At 39.0% G+C, this 25,700-nt stretch overlaps 1 protein-coding gene across 4 annotated transcripts in view; it reads left to right on the top strand.

The window, feature by feature from the left end:
- The window catches only part of SGK3 (serum/glucocorticoid regulated kinase family member 3), an 80,168-nt gene extending 61,177 nt beyond the window's left edge, over nucleotides 1-18,991 (top strand). For all 4 annotated transcript variants that reach the window (XM_055125571.1, XM_055125572.1, XM_055125573.1 and 1 more), the window contains 9 exons: nucleotides 458-541; nucleotides 665-796; nucleotides 5,682-5,794; nucleotides 5,882-5,918; nucleotides 6,492-6,578; nucleotides 7,524-7,619; nucleotides 10,094-10,249; nucleotides 11,878-11,967; nucleotides 16,354-18,991. In XM_055125571.1, the coding sequence (XP_054981546.1) occupies nucleotides 458-541; nucleotides 665-796; nucleotides 5,682-5,794; nucleotides 5,882-5,918; nucleotides 6,492-6,578; nucleotides 7,524-7,619; nucleotides 10,094-10,249; nucleotides 11,878-11,967; nucleotides 16,354-16,524 (966 nt within the window). In that variant the 3' untranslated portion in view covers nucleotides 16,525-18,991. The remainder of the gene's footprint in view (nucleotides 1-457; nucleotides 542-664; nucleotides 797-5,681; nucleotides 5,795-5,881; nucleotides 5,919-6,491; nucleotides 6,579-7,523; nucleotides 7,620-10,093; nucleotides 10,250-11,877; nucleotides 11,968-16,353) is intronic.
- The last annotated feature ends 6,709 nt before the right edge of the window (nucleotides 18,992-25,700 follow it).

Raw genomic sequence — 25,700 nt, 5'->3', positions numbered from 1 at the left:
TGCTTATTTCACCTTTTGCTCCTCCTCTCCCTTTTGTCATTGTTATGACTAAGGGCCACATACACACCTAGCTGTAGTACTTACAGTTTTCTTCTATTTATAGTGCTTGCTGAGAGTCCCACTTTCTGACCATGGTGCTGTGACATCTTTTTTTGTTGTGGTGGTGTTTGCTGGGAGTTGCAGCCTGCTGCTGCACCCACACACTCCTGCCTCTGGTGCAGCTAGAAATTGCTTGTGGCACTGGGGATCACAGACAACAGAGCTACCCCGGCACAAAGTGCAGCACTACCAAGGCCACACACTTAGTGCGTAGGTTCCTCCAGCAAGACCTGTGCTGGCTCATTGAACCATCTCCCCGGGACTTTGTTTTACAAAATATAAATGCTGCTTTATTGGCAAGTGAATCATCCTATACAAAGTAAAATTTCTTATAGTGCACATAAATCCTTTATAACAGGTTCTTCTTGCAAAACGGAAACTGGATGGAAAATTTTATGCAGTCAAAGTGTTACAGAAAAAAATAGTTCTCAACAGAAAAGAGGTAAGATAAAATAGCTTTGTTTCTCCTAAACTCATCATCTCAACAGCATTATTCTCTCCCTCTCTTTTTTTTTCTCTGTGTATATACATATAACAAGTTGATCCTTTGCATCTTTTTTTACAGCAAAAACATATTATGGCAGAACGTAATGTGCTCTTGAAAAATGTGAAACATCCATTTTTGGTTGGATTACATTATTCTTTCCAAACAACTGAAAAACTTTATTTTGTTCTGGATTTTATTAATGGAGGGGAGGTGAGTTCTGGATTTTTTTTTAACGGAGGAGGGGGTTAGTTTTATCAGTAGTTTCCTAGTATTGGTGATAAAGAATAAAGTCAAAGTTCTACATAAAAACTTCAGAAGGATTATTCTTTCAGTATCAGTGCTATTTGTTGAGTCACAGCAGTATTCAAGATGCTGATGAAGCCCAGTGAAAGATGTCGAGAAATATAATGCACAGCAGCTTATGGTGTAGATGAGAAGGTTCATTGAAGAACCTGGATATGAAGCTTCTGACTTCATGAAGAATTTTGCCACTGAGTTTAGTAATAATGAACTTAGAAGAAAACATAATTTGTTACTTAGATAATTATTATTTCAGTGGTTGCACATAAATATTACTTCAACCCATCATTGTTTTAAATATACAGGCGAGGGCCAGAGTGATAGTACAGCAGGTAGAGCACTTGTTTTGCATGCTGCAACCCAGGTTTGATCCCTGGCACTCTAGATGCTCCCCTCCCCTGCATCCCACCAAGATCCCTGAAACAGAACCAGGAGTAAGCCCTGAGCCCTGCTGGGTGTGATCCCAAAACAAACAAAGAAATATGCAGGATAGATCATCTGAATTAACCTCTAATAAAGGTTTTTGTGGAAAAGTCAGTTTGGAAAATGTTTTCTGTTATATCACCTTAGTGATTAACAATATGTTTCTTGGTGACTTATAGTATGTTTCAACATATTAAAGACTTTGAGAAATCCTGCTTTAAGTAAAGCCAGGGTGTTTCTAAAAAACATTTTTCTAGGCAGCTCAGATAGAGAAGGGACCAAGTAAAGGGTACTAGGAGGGCCTACTCAGGATGGGAGATGTGTGCCGAAAGTAGACTATCGACCGAACATGATGGCTACTTAGTACCTCTATTGCAAACCACAACACCCAAAAGGAGAGAGAGAGCAAAAGGGAATGCCCTGCCACAGAGGCAGGGTGGGGTGGAGGGGACGGGGTGGGAGGGATGCTGGGACCAGTGGTGGTGGAGAATGGGCACTGGTGAAGGGATGGGTAGTCAGTCATTGTATGACTGAAATGTAAGCACAGAAGTTTGTAAGTCTGTAACTGTACCTCACGGTGATTCACTAATAAAAAAGTTTTAAACATAAATAAAAATAAAAAATATTTATTTCCTACACAGCCCCCATTTTTGTTTGAAGCAAATGTATTGATATCCTCAGCCAGACGAATATTGGAATATATTTTGGAAAATACTGTTGCGGTAATCATCATAGTAATAGCTAGCATGCATCAAATATTATGTGCAAGAACTTTGATTCTCATATTATTTTAACTTCACTAACAGTCTTATCATAGATAATTTGCTTAAGTTATGTCACTTTATAATATCATAGCCAGAAACTGAATTCAGACCATCTGAATCCAAGACATAGGTAAATCATCACTGCCCATTTCTCTACTTCTAAATCTTCTCACCTTTCTCATTTGTTTGTTTTTTGACCTATAAATGTGCTCAAAAAATTTTTTGGTCTGACGTACGTATCCGGCCCTCCATGTGCTCCCTCAGAAATTATTTTAACAGATATTGTCATTGCACTTTCAGGGGACTTTTCATCCCCTGATTCTAAGAAAAGAATATTTCAACCATGCTGTAGTATACTTAACCACAGAGTAAAGGAACTAGAAGGAAGAACAATTTCTCCTTTGCTACCAATCTGAAAGTTGATCCTAGATCATTTGGGGAAAAGGTCATAAAAAGAATCACTGTCACTCCTCTATTTTGAATAAAAATGCCTTAACACTCCCTGGTTGAGGGCCGGAACAGTAGTACAATGGGTTGAGTGCTTGCTTTGCACACAGCCTACCCAGAGGTGTTATTCTTGGCACCCCATTTGATCCACTAAGCTCTCCAGAACTGATCCTTGAGCACAGAGCCAGGAATAAGTCCTGAGCATCGCCCAACCCACCCCCTCCCCTGCAAAAAAAAAAAAAAACCCAAGACCACTCTCTAGTATAGAAGCAATATTATATATCCCCCTAGACACTCTGCTTCTAGTATGTAATCAGTTCCCACTTTAAGGGTCCTCATTTTCTTTTGTGTATATGTGGGTGCTCACATAATGAAAATGTATTGAAGGTTTTTTAAATTATTTTACAGATATTATTGCAATTTTCATAACTCAGGGAGGTAAATGCTTTTTATACCCATTTGATAGATACCAAAATTAAGGCTCAGAGAGGTCAAGTAACTTTTTGTTGTTGCAGTATTCTAGTAGGTGTCGGGCCCTAGATCTATTCTGGACAGGAGTCCCACTCTTTGTCTTTGAACTGTCATGTGAGGCATCTAACTGCAGATGAGACTCTACTACTAGTTTCCTGCTTTATCTGTGGTTTCTTCATGCTGTTTTAGGACTTTGCTTCTGAGCCCTTTTTTACACAGAGACCGCTCATAAACTGAGTGGAAGGTGGAAAGAGGTAGGCTTGTCTTCTAAAAGATAACACTTAACTAAATTAATGGGAATGAGAATGAAATAGAATTTTGGGGTGGGAGGAAGAATGAATGGGGTAATAGGTAGAAGAAGAATGAAGATGAGGAAAAAGGATAGCAATGGAGGAGGAAAGACGTGATTTCATTATTCTAATATTATTACTATGATTTTTTTCACATCCATAATTTTTTTTTTAATTTGGTCTGTGAATTTATTTTAGATGACTCCTTCAAATCTGTTTTGGAGCTTAGAGTATAAACAAATAAGTTTTAAGGTACAAACTTTTGAGCCTCAGCTGCCTCATTAATTTCCTACCTCAAAATGATGGGGTAGATTAAGTAATGCAAACAAATTTCTTAGCATAGTGCTTTGATTTAGTAAGCAGTGTTAGCTATTTGTTGCTGAATTGTTATATTTTCATTTTGGGTGGTTTTTATTAGTAATACTATGTTGAACAGATTGTGAACAGATCAATAAATAGAATAATAATAATAATATTAGCTTCTACCACAGCTAATAAAAGCAGTGGTAGAAGTAAAAAAGGAGGGGATAGTTCCTCAAAAAATTTGAGGTGAAAATAAGAAGTTTATTCATTTGTTAGATATAGGTGGTTATGGGTAAAGGAGCAGTTCAGGTGAATCCCAGGTTAGCACCCATTTCACTACTGTGACTGGCTCTGTTAGAACTGATCTTCACTATGACCTTTCTTAAAAGGTTGAGAAAAAAAGACAGTTTTTGAAAATTAGAGAAGTAAAATGAATTGCATACATAAAGGGAAGAGTCGGTATTTGAACCCAAGTCCAGTCAGCCCTAAAAGCTCTTCCCATTGTACCCCACTGCCTTTCAGAATACATCAGCAGCATTAAGTGAAGTGTTATGTTAAAACCATTTCAGCAACAATTCTGTAAATCACAGTGCAAAAATTTCTATTTTTTAAAAAAAAGAGCCTCATAAAAGCACACTGGTGGGTGGGAGGCAAATGGAGTTGGTCAGGGAAGGAGTTTCAGGGGGGAGCATCAGTAGAGGGAGGTAGTCACTGGTGAAAGAGGATTAGTGTTGAAACATTGCAGCCAACCATGAATAACTGTAGTTTCACTGTCACTGTCATCCCGCTGCTCATTGATTTGTTCAAGCAGGCACCAGTAACGTCTCTCATTGAGAGACTTATTATTACTGTTTTTGGCATATCCAATATACACGGGTAGCTTGCCAGGCTCTGCCGTGTGGGCTCCATACTCTCAGTAGCTTGCCAGGCTCTCCAAGAGGGGCGGAGGAATCGAACACGGGTTGGCTACGTGAAAGGCGAAAGCCCAACCACTGTGCTGTCGCTCCAGCCCAGTAACCGAAATATAAGTAACAATTTTTTTGAGATGGGTAGGAGAAGATAAGGGACTTTGTTTTAGAGAAGTTGCATTCCTGAGTATGTGAAATAGGAAAGAGCAGTCAACAGCAGTCTTTGAAGTAGAAGCTGCAAGTTAGAGGTCTGGTATAGAGACGTTCAATCGAGCGGCGTTAACATAGAGTAAAGAAGGTGTTTAAAATCATAACAGTAGATTCATGTCCTGGGCCAGAAATCAAAAAGAATAACAGTGAAGAAATCAAGGGCAGAAAGCCTTCGTCATTCCTATAGTATAAGAAAGGAGTGGAGCTGGAGCTCTCCATGGTACAAGGAGCTTGTCCTACAAGCCAAGGGACCTGCAGTAAAGACCTAGAGGAAACTTTGCTCAGGTAAATGGATGATTAAAGGATTGGTTGTAAGAAATGTTAGGATTAGGAAGTATCTGAAATAAATTGGAGAATCAGCTCTTGTTAAGCTGTAGCTGGTTATTGTCATTCGTCACGTTTAACTTCCTTTTTTCTGTTTTTCCAGAAGAAATAAAAACTAGAAGGGGCCCGAGAGATAGTACAACGGGTAGGGTACTTGCTTTGCACATGAGCCAAACCGAGTTCAATCCCTGGCATCCCACATGGACCCCTGAGCCCACCAGGATTGATTCCTAAGTGGAGAGCCAGGAGTGGCCCCTGAGCACTATAGGGTATGGGCCAAAAACAGACCTTCCCCCCCAATGAAGGTAGAGAGAAAAATGACAAGAGTTTCTCTTTTATTGTTGCTACCTGTTGTTAGGGTGTAGTGCAGGGGCCTTTGAAGCTGAGATAAGAAGGCTCCAGGGTCACTCTTAGCAATACTCATCCTTCTGGGCAGAAGGGTTCAATCTTCTTGATTGACGCAGGACTGCTCAGGTTAATCAGTACCAGGCCACCCTGAAGGGCTGGAGGAGGGGTCAGTGATGTTTTTATATTTATAGAAACTTATATTTATATTTATAGAATTTATATTTATAGAATATACAAATAGTTTTAACTTCTGTGTGAATTAATCAAATGCTCAATTCACATACTCTCCTCCCCTCCAATTTTGCAGCTTTTCTTTCACTTACAAAGAGAAAGGTCCTTTCCTGAACACAGAGCTAGATTTTATGCTGCTGAAATTGCCAGTGCTTTGGGTTACTTGCACTCCATCAAAATAGTGTACAGGTAAGTGTTGTAAATACCATTTGTAAAAATGTCTCTATTCCTCTATTTCATTTAACATTCACTTTTGTTTTTCTTTTAATTTGATAGAGACTTGAAACCAGAAAATATTCTTTTGGATTCCATAGTAAGTACTAACTTAATGACAGTCTACTAGGTCTTAGTGTGTACATTGCTGTTACACTTAAAAGGGGAAAATTCAGTTTCTAAGGTTCAGTACCACATGGTTACATTTCTGTAACATTCCTGGAAGAATAAAACAACTAGCCATGGAGAACAGATTTGTTGATGCCAGAGACCAGGGACAAACAGAATGTGGGTGTGCAAAGTTGGATAGTATCAAAATGGAGTTTGTTCCTTTGGGGTGATGGACACTCATATTGATTGTACTAGTAAACAGACCCATATATCTCTATTGCACAAGACTACACATACACACATACAAATTGTAAAAAAATAAAAGTGAAAGTGAATATGATTGACTATCTTGTTAGCATTATTGTACCAATGTCAGCTTCCCAATTTTAATTATTATTGTTATATAATATGTTGGCATTTGGGGGTATATGGGGTATCCCAAATGAGGGGCACATGGAATTCTTTTTGCAATTTCCTGTGGTTCCATAATTATTTCAAAATAACTAAAATTATCAATATATATCCATGCTTTGTTTGATCTTACTCCCCCTGATTTTGTCAGGGACATGTTGTCTTAACAGATTTTGGACTTTGTAAAGAAGGAATTGCTATATCTGACACCACAACAACATTTTGTGGGACACCAGAGGTAAGAAATATGTCACATTTGTCATTCATATAATCATACATAAGGTTCAGATCTCAACCACAAATCCAAAATTCAGAATCATAAAAATCAAATATTATTATATCTATTTCCAGTTAGTTGTAAATATTATCATTCCTTGCAGACATTTTAGTGTTAATTAATGACTTACAATTTTAACTGTGACTGAGATCGCAAATCCTTTGACTAACTTTAATTCAGTTAGATTATACTTAATTGTTTTAATGTTGCAGTTTATCTTTATCTCTTTATCATTCAGTAAAGAGTTCAAGGATTATAGTGGCCACATTAAGACTTTTTTCCCTTAGGAGCCAGACAGGTAGCTCAGTAGGACAGGAATGCATGTCTTGTGTGTGGTGGGCCCAAGTCTCATCCCAACGCTGACTGGCCTCTGCGAGCCCTACCGTGTGTGTGGCCCTGGTAGCCCTTGGCTCTGCAGGGCCCTAGCATAGAACCTTCTGGCACAGTTGGCCAAGTGTGGCCCACAGTGGGCCTTGTGCCCCCTGAACACTGTTCAGAACCACCCTCCCACCAAAACAAAATCTTTCTTCTAGACAAACAATTATGAATTATGTCCAGAGAATTTATCGATTAATCTTGTGAAAGATTTCCTTCACAAAATACCTACTTTATAGTATTACTTTACCTATTACAGTATTATAGAATCTTCATGTGCTTCCTCTTTGTTTTAGCTGCATCACAGATTCTGGGGAAAATGTTTTGAGTATGTTTATCTTGAATATCTCACAGTTGATTCTGAGAAGTTCCACTACCTAAGAACTACTGGTGTAAGACTACCTAACCAGTTGAAAATTCTAGATACTACTAGACATAGTTGTGATTGTTGTTTTGACAGTAGTAGGGGGATAATTTCTAAGTTTTGTCTTGAGTTATTTGAATTGCTCTAATAATTTATCTTTTCTATAGTACCTTGCACCTGAAGTAATCAAAAAACAGCCTTATGACAATACTGTCGATTGGTGGTGCCTTGGTGCTGTTCTATATGAAATGCTGTATGGATTGGTATGTTTTTTTACCTTTTGTTTTCAAAATTAATTTTTCTCTTAATTTTGTGAATACTTGACAGGATATTAGCATTATTAGGTTCATAAAAAATTAGGGATTGTACAAAAATAAAAGGTTTTGCTTTGTTGTTAATGTTTTATTTTGCTTACTTCTCATTCTAATGGCCACCTCGGTTATTCTGATCCATCTTGCATCTTTTAGAAATAGTTTTTTTTAGTTTTTTTTTAAATGTATGAGAACCATACCCAGCGTGCTCAGGTGCCAGATTCAGACTCATGGTCATGCACATGCACTCAAACTAAGTAGGTCCTGAGATACCTAGTCTTAACATTAAAATATCATTAATCTTTCAGGGAGAGAGCAATAATATAGCAGATAGAGAGTTTACCTTGCAGTGGCTAACCCAGGTTCTATTCCTCCAAGCCCTCCCAGGTCTGATCCCTGAGTATAGAGTGAGGAGTGAGCCCTGAGCACAACCAGGTGTGACCCAAAAAATAAAAACATATTATTTTTAATGATACCATGAAAATTTGATATTTTAATGATATCAACCATTTTGCCCAGTTTGTATGTGTGTTTATCTCTGTCTGTGAAGTAGGAGTTTGTTTGTTTAGTTTTTTCCCGATTTTTGGGTCACATCTGGCGACACACAGAGATTATTCCTGGCTCTGCACTTAGGAATTATTCCTGGCGGTGCTCAGGGGACCATATTGAATGCTGGGAATTGAACCCAGGTCAGCCGAGTGCAAGGCAAACGCCCTACGCGCTGTGCTATCGCTCCAGCCCCTGGAGAGTTTTTATTGAACAAAATTTTCTTAGATATGAGGGGAGGGAAAGAAGAATATGTGCTCCTCCAGTCTGGAAAAAGCAGAAAGATACTTCTGCAATGGAGAACACAGGCTTGAAAGAGCAAGCACATTCTGCCTGGTTTTAAAACATAGAAAGAAAAAAGGATTTTTAGTCTTTTCAGAAGTCTTTTAGTCTTTTGGTTTTGCCTTACAATTTTTCTTTTTTAATATAATTGGTATAAGGTGCTTTGTATTTTCCATCCCTGGGAACTCCTTTGATTACTATAAATACACCACCTCTTAAATATTTCATTGAAAATAAGTAATGTTTGCTATGTAGTCATTTTTCCCCAGTTTTTATTAACTGCAGACACAGAGGCCAGCCAGAGCTTCTGTTTAACCTGAGTGAAGCTGTTTTATGACATTTAGTTAATATCATACTAACCTAAAGCAAACATGTCAGGTATTTTAGCTTATTTACATGTTCTTACAGGAATACTGCATGTTTTTCTTTAGGCTTTCACAAATATTTAGAGTGTAATCTTTTTGTTCCCTTTATGATCCCATGAGTGTTCATCAGTTCTGTCCTGTCTCTCTCCCCTGTGCTGGTGCCCCACCTCTAAATTAACCATCACATCAGCTGAGACAAAGCCGGGGCTTAGTTTTCTCATTCTGCCTTTTCAGTCGGAGAAGTTCTCAACAAAATTTAAAACATGTGGTACATAATTACACTATTTATCTTATACTGCCGACTTTGAAGGTTAGATTTCTAAGATAGCCAATAATAGTCTCTTAACTATTACCTGCTTCTTATAAGATTTTCTGGTTATACTAGCAACTAGCAACCTTAAGAACCACTTTATGTTTCACTTTCAAATGCTAGAGGTTTGCCATCTTGCTAGTCTTGCATCCTGTGAATTTCCCCAAAAGACTTCCAAAGTATAAAATTACTACTTTACATAAAATTAATTGATTCAGAAGAAGCATACATTATTAGTGAGACTTAGATTAGCTCTATGTTACATTAGCTGTTTTTAAATGAATGAAAATTTTATTTTGTGTGTATTTGTGATACTGGGATTGAAACCAGTTCTCTCCCATGCAAGCGTGTGCTTTGCCACTGAATCATAACTAATAACTCTAGCCTTAGACTCCTCCCTTGAAAGTAGTTATTCCTAAGTTGCAGGAAATTATTTAATATTATATCTGTAATGAATTTCTGTTTGCAATAATTCTCTTTGGATGTCTATGATGAGAGTTTTATAAGATTTTATACAATAGACACCTGTTCATAAGATGATATTGAACAAATTAGACTTAATTCCTTTTGTGAACTTGGATTTTTAAATTTCTTCATGTCAAAGTCCCTCTGTAGAGAACCTTCAAGCATCCAGATCCAGTCTGCTCTCTGTAGCTCAGAGTCAAATCCAGGGGCCAGAGAAGTAGGGCTGGAGTTAGAGCACTTGTCTTACATGTGGCTGACACTGTTTTCATCCCTTGCACCACATAAGGTTCCCTGACAAGTCAGGAATGATTCTTGAGCAGAACCAGGAGTAAGCCCTGAGCACCCCCAGTGTTACGCATAAAAGAAAAAAATAGTTAGCCAGAGCCAACGCCAACTATTCATTAGCCCCATTTCAAATTATTCAGTAAATACTAATTTTATTTTATTTTTATAACTAGCCTCCTTTTTATTGCCGAGATGTTGCTGAAATGTATGACAATATTCTTCACAAGCCCCTAAGTCTGAGGCCTGGAGTGAGCCTCACAGCCTGGTCCATTCTGGAAGAACTCCTGGAAAAAAACAGGCAGAATCGACTTGGTGCCAAAGAAGACTTTGTATGTATATCTTTCTTAATACCACTCTGTTCAGGCTCATTTGAAAAAATATATATATATAGTTTCTTATGTTATGTGGAATTAAATGGGAAGAAAACTGCTCTTAAGAAAAGTACCATTGGCGGGAGGCCAGAAAACTGGTACAGGGATTAAGGCACTTGATCTGCTAAAGCTCGGCGCATTTTCCGACACCACCATCATGAGCATCGCTGGGTACAACCCAAACACCCACTTCCAAAAGAATAAAGCAAAATTAAACTCATGTGGGAGGAAAAAATGTACCATGGCTAGAGAGATCAGCACAAAGATCATAGCACTTGCCTTGCCTTTGGCATATGGAATCAAACTCAGAGCCACATAACACAAGGAGCCCTAACTGTGCTATCACTGGCCCACATCCACCCTAATTTCTAATTTTAATTTCATTTATAAGAATTTTCCCTTCCATCCCTTAAAAAATACCACAGGATACAGGAGCTTTGTTTTATAGTCTCTGGATCTTGGCCATTAATGAGATTACTTGGCTCTGGGGATGGTTTGTGGGTGTGGCTGCCAAGCTGTTGGGAAATGGGGGACAGCTATCTCAGCCACGGGTCCCGCATACCTGGGTTCCTCTGCCGGTTCCTTCATGGTGAGGCTCATTCGAGTGTGTGGAGCGTGGCCTTGAGCATGGCTGTGTCTGGGTTCTGGGATTTTTGGCTGCCAGAGCTCTGCTTGGGGCGGGAAGGGAAACTCAGCCCTCCCCGCTCCAAGGTGCCCTGGTGAAGACCGCCTGGCGTGGGGGCAGGAGATTCTGATTCAGTTTCATTCAAGTGAGAAATTTGTAAGGCAGGATGTCTAAGCAATATTCAGGGGACCAAGAGGCCACTCCTGGTGATACCTGCCAGGTGTCAACTTCTAATAATATCAATCTAGAGTAGAATTCTTTTTTAGTACTGAGCTCATCTCCTTGATTGTACCTCTGTCACATTGTGAAACTCTCTTGTTCTACCTTCTTTTTTAGCCAACTCTATTCAAGTTAATAATAATTCATTAAACATATGTAATATTTCATTCTTGTCATACCCCTTTTATTTTTGTATTTTCTAGTGATCTTAAAATAATCTATGAAGTATTTAGGGCAAAATTGTTGGCCACAGTTTTAGTTAGGAATAAACTTTGACTGTGAAGAGGATATAATTTAATTTTATGTGTTTTATGTCTGATCTGGTAGTCTTTCCATTAAACTGTTCTCTCGTGGATGCTATAAATGTGTACATAAAAAGAATTATTGAGGGACCAGAGCCATAGTACAGAATGTAGGGCGTTTGTCTTGCATGCAGCTGGTGTAAGCTCCATCCTCTACATCCCTTATAGTCCCCAATCATGCCAGGACTGATCTCTGAGTGCAGAGACAGGAGTAAGCCCTGAGCACTGCCAGAAATAGCCTCCAAACAAAAAGAATTATTGAGGAATAAAGAAGTAATGGTTTGGTTTCATAAAGTGTTTCAGTATTGTCAACTTCAGCTAAATTTTTTTTACTGGTCACTTAAATAAAATAAAGTTAGTAATTGTGTAAATTAATAGATGTTATAAGAAAAATAAAGACATCTTGGAATTAAAAATACGTTTTCTCTTTAATATTGTAGCTTGAAATTCAGAATCATCCTTTTTTTGAATCGCTCAGCTGGACTGACCTTGTACAAAAGAAGATTCCACCACCATTTAATCCTAATGTGGTAAGTATATGTTTAAACTTCTTTTTGAAATAATTAATTCTAATTTTAGCAATACATCTCAAAATCTAACCTGAGGGGCCAGGGAGAGAGATCAGAGGTCTGGAGTACACATCTGGCATGCCAGGGCCCTGAGTTTGATCCCCATTAGCCCATGACACCCCTCTTGCCCCACACCATCAGGTTGGCCCAGGTGGCCCTTGGAACCATTGATCTAGCAGCAACTTGTCACCAGGGCATTGAACCATGGCACCCACACAGCCAGGGCAGATCTCACCATGAGTGAGTACTGCTTAGACATCCTGCCTTCCAGATTTCTCACTTGAATGAAGTTGAATCAGTAATAAATATTTGTGGAATATGTTACTCAGTACTAATATCTGACAACTTGAAGATGACAAGTAAGATTATAGTTAGACTAATAAGACATATCCTCCAGTATGTTTATTGAAACTTACATAAGGAAGGGATTAATTCAATAAGTTAATATATACACACCTATATATATTTATTGGCACATAATAGCTATATATGATACAAATTAGTAAAGTACTGTGAGGTATCATTTCATTCCTACAAAATCAATAAAAAGTTTTAAGAAAAAATAATGGGCAATTTTTTATAGTTTTTTTAAACATTGATGTAAAACCAGATACAAGCAAACATTATTGATAGTAATGTAAATTATTATGTCCTTTTTGCAAAACAATAAAAGTATTATTTAATTGTTTGTGCTAGCTTAACTTGATGGAAACATTATACTTGAAGGGGATTTTGTGGGAGTTTTTTGACCACACCCAGTGGCACTCAGGAGTTGTCCTTACCTGGTGTTGCCTATCTGGTGTTGGCCATTGAACCCATATAAAGCGTTCACTCCAGCCTATTGTGCTATCTCTCCATCCCTGAAGATAATTTTTTCAAAGCATAAAATTATATCAAAGTATTATCAAGGTTAAAGATATTTGGAAATGAATATATGATATGTAATAATAGGGAAATTGTTCATAATTAATAAACAATAGTGTTGTTATTGTTGATAGCTTTCTATAGGTAGATGTACATAACATGTATGCATTATAATCTGTAATTTGTCCTTCATATAAACAGCCAAGTGTCTGTCATTGCTGTTCTCATTATTATATATATTTTATATGTGTGTGGTACAGCAGATCAAATTAAGGGCCTCCCATAAACAAGGTATGCACTCTACCACTGATCTCTATACCCAGTTTTGTATGTTTGAAAAATGAAGAAATAGAGGGGCTGGACTATTGGTCTTGCACATGGTCATCCTGGCTTTGATCCCTGGCACCCCGTATGTTCCCCCATGAACACCAGGAGTGATCTCTGAGTGGAGTTTGGTTTGGGTTTCAGGATTACAATGAATTTGTTTTTCTTTTGTTTAATGTGGTTTTTATATTATTGCTGTTAATCTTAAATCACATAAAGAATATGAAGTCAGGAGAGATGATAAAAAAAAATAGAGGCTGGAGCGATAGCATAGCGGGTAGGACATTTTCCTTCCATATGGCTGACCTGGTTTGATTCCCAGTATTTCATATGGTCCCCCAAGCACTGCCAGGAGTAATTTCTGAGTGCAGAGCCAGGAGTAACCCCTGTGCATGGCCAGGTGTTACCCAAAAAGCAAAAAAAAAAAAAAAAAAAAAATATAATAATAGTTGTAGATTGACTTGTTTCATATAGCTCATCCAGAAATTACTGTTTTAGAAGTAACAACATGAAAGATAATTTTTTTAAATAAAAATTTTATTTTATTAAATAACCGTGTGGAAGATGACAATGCTTTCAGGCTTAGGTCTCAGTTATACAATGCTGAAACAATCGTCCCTTCACCAGTGCCCATATACCACCACAAAAAAAAAAAAAAAACACACAATACACCTCCCATCCCACCCACCCAGCCCCTACCTTGTAACTGATAAGTTTCATTTTACATTCTGTTTACTTTGGTTACAATCAATAATTCAACACAAACCTCACTATTGTTGTTAGGAGTACCCCACTAGATTCAGACCTACTGTGAAGACAAATAAGTTTTGAATTTCTGTACTTTGACACAAAGTCCAGGGAGATTTCTTCCAGATATTGGATCATTGCAGGCTTGAAAACCCAATCTGTGGTCGTCTTAATATGGCAGCCACCGCGCCCTTCATCCCCGGAGAGAAAGAGGCGAGAGAGAGAAATACCTTTCCCCTCCTGGGCAGGCACGGGGACGAGGCTTAGTTCTCAGGCTGGAGACATTCTGCGAGGAGTTGCCCATGCCGAAAGAGGTTTTGCTGGGTCTGGATTCACGCTTGTGCAGCTGCGGAGAGCATGAAAGATAATTTTTGTTCCCTAATTTCTATAGTTTGCAATCGTAACAAAAAACCTTTAAGAATTGCTTTGCTTTTTTTTTTCATCTTTATGTTGAGAGTCTTAGTTTAATTATTCTCAGATAAATGTGTCATTAAACAAATAGTTCGGGAGAAACAAAGAAGCAAAACTCACAAGAAGTCATAAAAAATTGGTAAATTTAACTACATGAAATTTAGAAATATCTGTGTGGGGCTGGAGAGATAGTATAGCAGATAGGGCACTTGCCTTGCATGCAGCCAACCATGGTTCAATCCCCAGCATCCCATATTGTTCCCCAAGTTATGCCAGGAGTGATGCCTGAGCCTTGAGCCAGGAGTAAACCTTGAGTACTGCCAGCTGTGCCCCCGCCCCCAAATAATATCTGTGTGAAAAAGTATATTACAAATGGCACAAAACATACTTGACACATTACATCATGAGAAAGAGTAGCAGCAACAAATAGTAAATGGACACTTTACATAAAACTTGAAGAATAGGGCTGGAGATAAGAAAACAGCGGGCAAAGTGCTTGCCTTGCATGTGATCAACTCAGGGTTTGATCACCAGCACTACATATGGTCCCGAAAGCTCCTTCAGGAGAGGTCCCTGAGCCCAGAATCAGGAGTAAGCCCTGAGCACCTCTGGATATGGGGGGAAAAAACACGAAGAACAGGGATGTAGCTCAGTAGTTGATCACATAGTCTTTATGAGGATCAAGAGTTTGATCCCCGCCATGCCCACACAGTAGAGACACAAAATGTGTGGTAAATGGCTGGGGAGATAGTACCGGGGTTAAAGCACATGCCTTGCGTGCAGCTGACCCCAATTTGACCCCTGGCACCAGATGATCTCCTGCATTACTGGGGTGGTGTTGAGGCTGCCAGACACTACAGGGTATGATGCTGTAAGTCTCTGAGCCTGTCAAGGAGGCATGGGAAGTTCCTGGAACTCTGGGAACTGAGCTTCCTCCGGCCCTCGCATTGAATTGCAGGCCCAGTTAGCACTAGGAGTGGCTACCTGAGCCCCTGAGCATCACTGGGAGGTGCCCTTAAAAAAAAGTGTAGTAACAGAAAAATAAATATGTGACTTTTTAAAGTTATGAATCTTAATTATTTTCACCTAACAGACAAAAAGAAAAGGTCATAAAGTTAGTTGGAGTATGAAAAAGATATTCACAAAAACTGTTCTCAGTAACTGTGTGCTTTTACTTAAAGGTGACAATTCTATGATCTTGTACTGTTTTTATTGTGAATAACTGAGGAACAGAAGGTGGTTCTATAAGTTGCCTGTTGGAGAATTAAAACTGCTACCTTCAGCCCAGTTAGCATCTGTGCTTCATTTCCAAGACTTCTGGTCCCTTGGGCTGCTGTAGCCAAAAAGTATCTTCACCAAAAGCTTCATGCTTCTGCAACAGTAGGAGAATTCTATTTCATGGTTTTCTTTGTAACCCTTAATTCTTCAAAAGGGCTCATTTACTCATCTTCAAAGGGCTTTACCTTTCCAGAACTCAGAAACTAGATTGGCAAGCATTCTGGAGAACCTAAATGTAAAATGCTATCTTACTTGGGCCCCTTTTCTAAACCTAGAAATATAGAGATTTGTAGAGAAAGAGACTTAGGTTATTGGACCTGAGGTTCATCTAAATTAACATAGATAAGGACTGTTATGCTAACCTTCCTCAGCCTTCTCTCTTCTTACCCTGTTCTATGAGGACTTACACTTGGAGGACAGAAAATAAAACACAAATTATAAGTCTGCAGAAAGGAAAATCATAAGATGTGTCCAGAAAATGATGAAGTTGCTCAAAGGACTGGAACTTCTGATTTGCATGTGGGAGGCCCAAATTTGATCCCCAGCATCACATGGTTCCCCCATGTACCTACAGGAGCTACTTAAGCACTGACCCTCCCCTCAACTAATGCCATAGGAAGATACCTAAACTTGCCAGCTTAAATACAAAAATTCATACAGAACTAGAAATATAGCAAACAGGAAAAAGGTAACGTGAATAATAATATGCTTTTGTTGTTTTAGGCAGGACCAGACGATATCAGGAACTTCGATACAGCGTTTACAGAAGAAACAGTTCCATACTCTGTGTGTGTGTCTTCTGACTATTCTATTGTGAACGCCAGTGTGCTGGAGGCAGATGATGCTTTTCTTGGTTTCTCTTATGCTCCTCCTTCAGAAGACTTATTTCTGTAACATTTTGCTATCGAGGAAGCATTGAGTACATATAAGCCTATGAGTAGGACTGAAACTCCTGTTTGTGTGAATATTCAAAATGTTTAACTAGTGCCTCACTTCTAATGTAATGTTGAAAACTATGAAAAATGTATTTTCTGCTGTATGCAAGAAAATAGGGCATTTCAAAGAGCTGTTTTGAATTAAATTTGTATTCTTGTTTATTATGCTTATTTTTAAACAGAAGTTTAAAGAGCTATTGTTCTTAGCATTAACCTATTTTTAAGACAACTTTTGCTATTGACTGTTTTTTTCTCTAAGTTTACACTAACCTCTACCTGAGATAGACTGTTTTTTAATAGTCTTCTTTCAATTCAGTTAATGTATATGAATGCCTTTGTAACTCTATACCTTGACCTTTATTCTCAGATCAGAACTATGCAAGTGGTACACGATTGTTTCAAAAATAAAACATATTTTTCCATAATAAATCACAGACATAGCAAGTTCTTAGTAGGATTAAAATATAAAAACATAATACATTGGCTGCTAATCAGCACTTTGCATTCTGCAGCTCAAATAAAGAAGTAACAAAAGGAAATCCTTTGCTTTTGAAAACCAGTTCAAACCTATGACTTTTTCGTCTGAAGGAAAAATAAAAGTTTGGTAGAAATTGTAAGTATTCCCAGAGATCTGAAGGGGTAATAAAATACTGCTGGATTTTTTTAAGGTGGTGCCAAAAATGAATGTCTCTGTGTCATGTATTTTATACTAATGCATTTATGTGTGTGTGTTTTTTTTAATGTTTAGTTTGCTGTTGCATAGAGTCTAAATTGTGGTATTTGCTTTGGCAGATTCTGTCTATTCAGAATTATCTTTCTGGTGAGTTGATAGGTAGAAGATTTGAGCTTTCTAGAGTATTTGCCTAATTGAGAATTTAGAGAATTGCAGATTTCGAGTCAATATAATCATTTCACCTAATTGAAAATTTAAGTATAGGATAGCAAATTATTAGTCAATATAATATATACAGTTTCACTATAATGTAACAAAATTTTAAAATAATTTAAACAGATCCTTAGTCAATATTTTATCTTACTAGAAGTACAAAAAAACTAAAAATTATTTTTAACCACTTAACTTGTAATTAATTATAAAAGAAAATAATTACAGAAAATTGTAAAGGAGTATCTTTATCGGAATTCTGATCTAGTTTAGAGGTTTTCCAAGTTATGTAGGAAACACTGTGAAAATTTAGTGACCTGGTTTAGATTCCAAGAACAAGTGTTCTCTATACTTCACACCAATGCCCTTTACTCAGAAACATTCAGTAAAATAGGGAGAGTTAGTCTGCTTCTGTAGATTAATAATACCTGTACCTAATACACTGAATCTTCCTTTAGAGGCAAGACTTTAGTAGCAACACTGTAAATACTCAATTTATTTGGCACTACTGTAAGTTATCCTATTACGTAAAGTTTTTTTGCTTATTATAAAGCAAAGTTAAAAAGTTTCTTGTATGTTTTTTACTTAGTCACTCCTTAATTAAACTGCCAAAACTTAAAGTGCAATATTGTATATTTTTAAGAAGAAATTTTAGAATATTGATGTTTCCCAGATAACAAATAAGAATCATATGTAGTATAATAAAGTAAATAAAAATATTACTGATTAATGCCTGTCATTTTAAAATTGGTTATGATTAAAATACTCATCACAAAAATAAACTATATGTATGAGCAAAGTATAGTTTAACAAAATATTTGGGTATATATAAAAAGATCATATACTGATGTATTTAAAATTTATAGACCAAAATCTAAATTTAAACTTATCTTTTCTCTCACAGTATGCTAAGACAGAAAAAGAAAAATTATGCCCTTTGAATAGTTGAACCATTTAATGCTTATTGCCAAAATAAACTTAAAGGTTGGAATGAAGTCTCCTTAATATTTTCATGTTACCTCTCATTTTATTGTATATAGTATAGGTAAAGAACATCTACTCCACCAGCAGCCTTCCTACCCAAATACACATCCTAGCGCAGATTAAAAATGATAAAATTTGGTTCATTTGGAAGAGATGCTCAGTGATACTGATAATAGCAGCAAGTACTCTCTCCAAAATTTTAACATGCCAGAATAATTTTTGAATTTGAGACACTTATATAGAGAGCCAGCTAACACTAAAGGTAATTTTATCAGTAAGATATTAAAAGATGGTTTCAGTATTCTAATTTTATTATAAAAAATTAGCATTGATTCATGTTAAACTATGGTAAATTTTTTTCTGTTCCTAGTCTCTTAGCATTTTTTATTAGTGTAGTGATTTTCCTTGGGCTTACTAAATATACAGATATTTTTATGTTAGTCTTTTTGTATATCATATGCTGTATGAAAAATGGGAGTGGTTATGTAGAAACGTTTATAATGCTGAAATGACTGTCAATAAAGCATGTTAAAATTTGTAACTTAATTCCTTATACACATTGGAAGCTCGGTTTGAAGTGGTATTTTCTTTTTTCTTTCTTTTCTTTTGAAACATTTTATTTGGAGGTTTTTGAAGGAAAGGAGGGAGAGAAAGTGGGGGAGTAGAGAGTAAAGTGCTCAAGAGAGAACCTGGGCAGAGAGCCCCTACACACACCCCAACACATGGGCACAAGCAGCACAGGGGCTCAGGCAGCATGTGCACTGAAGTGGTATTTTCTACCATGAGCCTTTATTTTTAATTTTTTTTTCTCTTTGGGTCACACCCAGTGATGCACAGAGGTTACTCCTGGTTCATGCACTCAGGAATTACTCTTGGTGGTGCTCAGGGGATCATATGGGATGTGGAATCGAACCCAGGTCGACCGCATGCAAGGCAGCTGCCCTACCAGCTGTGCTATTGCTCCAGCCCCTACCACATGCCTTTAAATAGTTTTTAATTTATTGGTCTTTATAGATTATTTCATATTCCAAAAGTGGTTGATCATTGAAGTGAAAGTAATATGTGCATGTATGAGTTTCATATGACCTGAGTAACTCTCTTAAAATGGTATACCAAGTTTTCTATGTAAATGAGATTGACTTGGGGAGTGAATATTAGTTTTTGTTTGTTTTTTGCTTTTTGGGTCACACCTGGCAATGCACAGGGGTCACTCCTGGCTCTGCACTCAGTAATTATCTCTGGCAGTGCTCAGGGGACCATATGGGATGCTGGGAATCAAACCTGGGTCGGTCGCATGCAAGACAAACGCCCTACCCGCTGTGCTATCTCTCCAGCCCCCGGAAATATTAGTTTTGAACAAAAGCTCAAAACAGTAATTCGAAACTCTAAGAATCTTGGGTTTTCCCTCTGAGAATTTTATTTTTCTGTGCTCATTTAATGTTAAGATAAAGTACTAACTTTTTGAAAGCATTCCAATGGAGATTTACACCACCTTAACATTTTGGTGTTTTACCAATATTTTATACGATCTGAAACCAGAGTATATTTTATGGGCTAGAGCAATAGCACAGCGGGTAGGGTGTTTGTCTTGCATGCGGCTGACCCGGGTTTGATTCCTCTGCCCTTCTCGGAGAGTCCGGCAAGCTACCAAGGGTATCTCGCCTGCATGGCAGAGCCTGGCAAGCTACCTGTGTCATATTCAATATGCAAAAAAACAGTAATAACAAGTCACACAATGGAGACGTTACCGGTGCCTGCTCAAGCAAATCAATGAGCAATGGGATGACAGTGACAGTAACCAATATTTTATAATCATACATCTAAAATCCTTCAAAAAGTATTTCATGATAGTTAAAAGGACCCTTGCAAAAAGAGTAGTTTCTCACTTCACTGTCTCTGTATTATATTCATACTTACAGGCACAATTATTCCCTTTTTATGGGGGCTGGGGGGTGTCGCAGAGCTATTCAGGGCTGACTCCTGGCTCTGCACTCAAAATCACTCCTGGCAGGACTGAGGAGACCATATGTGGTGCCAGGATCAGACCCAGGTGAATCATGTGCAAGAGATGTCCTTTACCCAGTGTACTATTGCTTCAGCCCTGTTTAGAGATACAATTTACATTAAACCCATTCTTTTAAAGGTAACAAAGGTCAGGGAGATAGCTTTCAGGAAAATATAGACAATGACTAGATAAAAAAATGAAAGCAAGAGAAATTTCAATTAAAAATAAAAATCCAGTTATAGCCAGACTTAGAACAGTCTCTATTATATATGCCCAACTACAATGATCAAAATATCAAAAACTAAGATTCCATATGTTGTCTGCAAGGTAGCTACTTATTTTTATTCTTTCGTTTTTGTGCTATACCTGGTGGCACTCAAGATTTACTCCTGGCTCTACAGACTCAGGGATCACGCCTGGCAGGGTCCGGGGGCCATGTAAGGTGCCAGAGATTGAACCTGGGTTGGTTGTGTAAAAGGCAAGTTTCCTACGCTGTACTCTCTTCAGTCCTAAGAGAACTACTTTATTTGTTTTTGGTTTTTTTCTTGTTTTTGGGTCACATCTGGCGGTGCACAAGAGTTACTCCTGGCTCTGCACTCAGGAATCACCCCTGGCGGTGCTCAGGGGACCATATGGGATGCTGGGAATCAAACCTGGGTCGGCCACATGCAAGGCAAATGCCCTACCCGCTGTGCTATTGCTCCAGCCCCCCCAAGATAACTACTTTAAATATAAAACAACCTTTACCATGTCATGTACCACATAGTGACAGACCACATGTATAATGTTGGTGCCCAAATTTCTATTTCTTAGTGATGTCATTGCATCCCCTGCCAGTGTAATGTAGGAACAGCAAGAAGTCAAGGATGATGTAGCTCCCTTTCCAAGGTGCCCTCTTGTTAGGCCAGTGGAATGAAGAAGTACTGTTTGAAGAATAGACACTAGTTTGCACACTGATGAATCGCTGAATAAGGTATTGCTCAGGACATATACCCATCATTAGTGACTTATGACTGTGGGTCTAAAAGTAAGTATAAATAAAAGCACTCTAATCTGGGAGGCCAGGAGAGAGAGTTCCAAAAATGAAGCACTTACCTTGTATGCAGATGGTCCTAATTCAAGGCTCAGCACTGCATGTGTTCTCTTGTGAACACCCAGGTGTCACTCAAGAACAAAGCAGGACTGGTCCCTGAGCTTTGCTAGGTGTGACTCAACAAAGCAAAAATGTCCTCCTCCTCACTTCTTTTCAATATTACATATTTTTCTCTTTTTTTTTAGCCATTTTTTTTGCATGAAGGTGGTCCAAGTTCAGTCACTGGCACCATATGGTCCCCTGAGTAATGCAGCAATGCTAATCTGAGCAAAGCCAAGATTAGCCCTAACCTAACCCCTGCTGAGTGTCGCCCCAAGCACAATAAATTGTTTTCATCATAGAAGATATAACATTTGACAAAAGCATATGCACAAATGTCCAACATAATGTGTTCTCAGAGAAATTTTGAACTAAAATAACTGGAAAGTAAATGCACTCTTACTAGGATGTCTCAGTTCCAGAACACTATCAACATGACAAGTGGGGCAGAGAGGTAGTACAATGGGTATGGCTTTTACTTTGCATGCAGTGGATCAAGGTTCTGGCCTCCCTTTGTGGTCCCCAAAGTTTGCCAGAACTGATCCCTTAGTACAGAGCCAGGAGTAAGCCCTGAGAACCTCTGGGTGTCTCCCCACCCCAAGTCCAGTGCCCACAAACAACAAGGAAGTGGAACCATAGGCACCCACATTCTTTTCTGGTAGGAAAGCAAAATGACATCCTACTTTAGAAGACAATTTAGCAGTTCCTTATCACACTAAACATACTCTTTCCATATGATCCTCCCCACTTTCCTCTAGACTCTGGGCTTAATGTGTTGAAAACTTTGTATGCACATAAACCTATGCACCATTTTTAAAGCAGCTTTATAAAATTGCTGCAACAGTGTATTCTTACGTGGACTAGTGAATAGACTGGTAAGTTAGGACAAAGGAATATTAGCTCCAAAAAGAAATGTGCTATCAAGTACGAAAATACAGGGGGAATTTACGAGTATGTGAAAGTAGCCAATATAAAAGACTACGTATGTATGATTCTACCTGATGTCCTGGAAAGAGAAAAGCTGTGGAGACAGTAAAAATATCAGTGGTTGCCCAGTACAATGGTAAGAGGGATGAATAGTCATAACACAGAGGATCTTTGGACTGTGAAAATGATGTCCTTGTCTATAGAATTTTAGAATCTTGAGCACCATGTATGGTGCCCTGAGTACGTGCAGAGGCCAGTCCTGAGCACGCAACCAGGAGTAAACGAGGAGTAAATGCAGGCAGTGTGGTCCCCAAACCCAAAGTAAATAATAAAATAGTTTACGCAGCAAATTATTAAATATAGTTACAAATTAACTATATTTCCCCATAGTTAATAAAATAACAAAATCCCACATTCATTAGTAGTCACTCTTCATTTCAAGTCCTAAGCAATCACAGATCCTCTTTTTCTCTGTATGGATTTGCCTGTTCTGGATTATTTTGTATGAATAGAATGAGAAAATATTTCATGTTTCATCCATGTCGCATGTTTAGTACTTCAACTCCTTTTTAGGGCCAAATAGTATTCGCTTGTATGAGGATACCATATTTTGTGTCCATTTATCAAAAAAAAGATTCTCCTTTTTTTTTCACTTATAAATAGTACCACGAACACTTTCCTTTTCTTCCCTTCCTTCCTTCTTTCCTTCCCTTTCTCTCCTTCCCTCCCCTCCCTTTTTCCCTTCCCTTCCCTCCCTCCCTCCCTCCTTCCCTTCCCTCCCTCCCTCCTTCCCTTCCCTCCCTCCCTCCTCCCTCCCTTCCTCCCTCCCTCCCTTCCTTCCTCCCTCCCTCCCTTCCTCCCTTCCTCCCTCCCTTTCTAAAAAACTAACACAGTCGCGTTTGACCAGAGATGAGCAGTGAAAAGCCAGCCTCTGCAGCTCTCTTCCGACCGGCCCGCTGGTTGCCCGGGTAACGGGGTGGGGGCGGGGCTGGAGGGCGCAAAAAGAGCCGGTCCCAGCAGCCTCCGCGCCACCGACTGTCTAAACTTCGTTCCCGGCTCCGGGTATCGCGCGACAGGCCGCGTTGGGTGGCCGTGGGAACAGGGTGTCGCTATTCCGGGGGTTGCCGCTGAGAGGGGTCCTGGGTCCCCAGGTGTGAGGCTGAGTTCGCTTTAGTCCGTTCTGCGTCTGAAGAGTTGGGTTTTGTTTTTCCTACTGGCGCAGCTAAGACCGAAGCCACCACACGCGCCTGTTGAAGAGAACTAACACTTAGGTTCTTTAAACTCATAATGAAAGAATTTTTTGTTTAATGGGGGGGGGGGGGCGGAAGGGATGGCTTAAGTTTATTAACGCCAGCGGGACCCAAGTCAGTAGAATTTTATTCCGGTTCGCTAATTTGAGGCTTTTCCTCAGGCTTCCAGAACTTTCCCTTTGCTTCTCCTTCCTTGAAAATGCATTACTTCTCCGAGGGTAACTGCTGCTGCGCCCCAGGTTACCTCAAACCTGATTCAGACTTCCAAGAGCCTGTTAGATCAAGATACCCCAACTGAACGAGCATTCCTCTAGATTTCCTCGTGGGCTCCCGCGTTCCCTGAGAGCACTTATCCGCAGACCCACATTGGAAACCCTCTTGCCCACACCCGTGCCACATGTAGTTATGAGGGAGAAAGTGTAGTCCTGTGTGAATCCAGTGTGAGTTCAGGGTAAATCCTAGCGTCTGTCTTCTCCATTCTATTTCTTGCCTTCTTTATGACCTACCATTGGGCGAGTCATTGCAGAACTTACTCCAATGGCTAGAAACTCATTTTTGCCGCTTCCTCTGATTTAGCCTGTTTTGCACACCGGTAACAGACCTTCACTTCGAAACTAAATATATGATCGTTACTGTTTGAAAAACAGAAGGTGGAGGGGCCAGAGAGATAGTATAGCGAATAAGGTGCTTGCTTGCAACCAACCTGTGTTGAATCACCAGCATGCCATATGGTCCTCTGAGCACTGCCCAGATTGACTCCTGAGGGCAGCGCCAGGAGTAACCCCTGAGCAGCACCAGGTGTGACCCGAAAACCAAACCAAAACAAAACAAAACAAAAACAGCATTAAAAACAAAAGGTGGAGAGCATAGATGGGGATCAACTAGTAGAAAACCTGACTTCAGGTCCTGGGATAAAAATCCACTTCCACCCGCCCCCGCCGCCCCCACTATTGGTGAGACCCTAGACGCCCCTCATCCCCAACAATAGCAAACATACACAAAAGAAAACTTTAAGAACTTCTAATAAATCCATGGACATCTAAAGCATTCTTTTTTTTTTTTTTTTTTTGCTTTTTGGGTCACACCCGGCAATGCACAGGGGTTACTCCTGGCTCTGCATTCAAGAATTACTCTTGTCAGTGCTCAGGGGACCATTTGGGATGCTGGGATTTGAGCCCAGGTTGGCCGCGTGCAAGGCAAACGCCCTACCCGCTGTGCTATCGCTCCAGGCCTCTCTAAAGCATTCTGAGGTGGAAGCGATAGTACTGTGGGTAGGGAGCACCCCTCCTCTTGGGAGGGACCTGGTTGTCCCCAGCACCGCATATGGCCCTCCATGTTCCTCCAGGAGTAATCTCTGATCATGGACAGAACCAGAAGTAAACCCTGAGTACAAACAGATGTGGCCTCAAAACAAAAATAATTAAAATTTTAAATAATTTTTTTAAATAATTTTTTTAAAAATTTATAATCTGGCTAAAAATTAAGGGTTTTTAGCTCTTTAAGCACTTATTTGTGTGAGGGCCTGGATTTAAACCAACACTGCAAGAAAATAAACCATCCAATTCCATAATTTGGCTAAATCTCATCCCATCATCTTATTGCCAGTAACCTCTCTTTATCCAGACCTAGAAATCTTATTTCAATGAAGCACAAACATAACATCGTAAACTCAACATGTAGTTTAAGATCACAGACAAACTCTGGCTCTCTCCCACATAAGGACAAGGAAAAGAAAGTCGTTACTAAAAAAAAAAAAAAAAAAAAAAAAAAGTCGTTACTTTTGGGGGGACTTGATTAGAGCAACAAGTAATAGGGACTTTGGACCAGTACGGTAGGTCTGAAAATTGACAGGAAAGTGGGGCTGGGGGGGGGGGAATTTTACTCATATCTTTAAAAAATTTTCTCCTTCGCTTTTAGGTCTCCTCTCACAAATATAATCTTACTCATAAATCAG

This window comes from Sorex araneus, chromosome 2, assembly GCF_027595985.1.
Source record: "Sorex araneus isolate mSorAra2 chromosome 2, mSorAra2.pri, whole genome shotgun sequence".
Lineage (NCBI taxonomy): Eukaryota > Metazoa > Chordata > Mammalia > Eulipotyphla > Soricidae > Sorex > Sorex araneus.
This window is presented reverse-complemented; position numbering and strand designations above follow the sequence as displayed.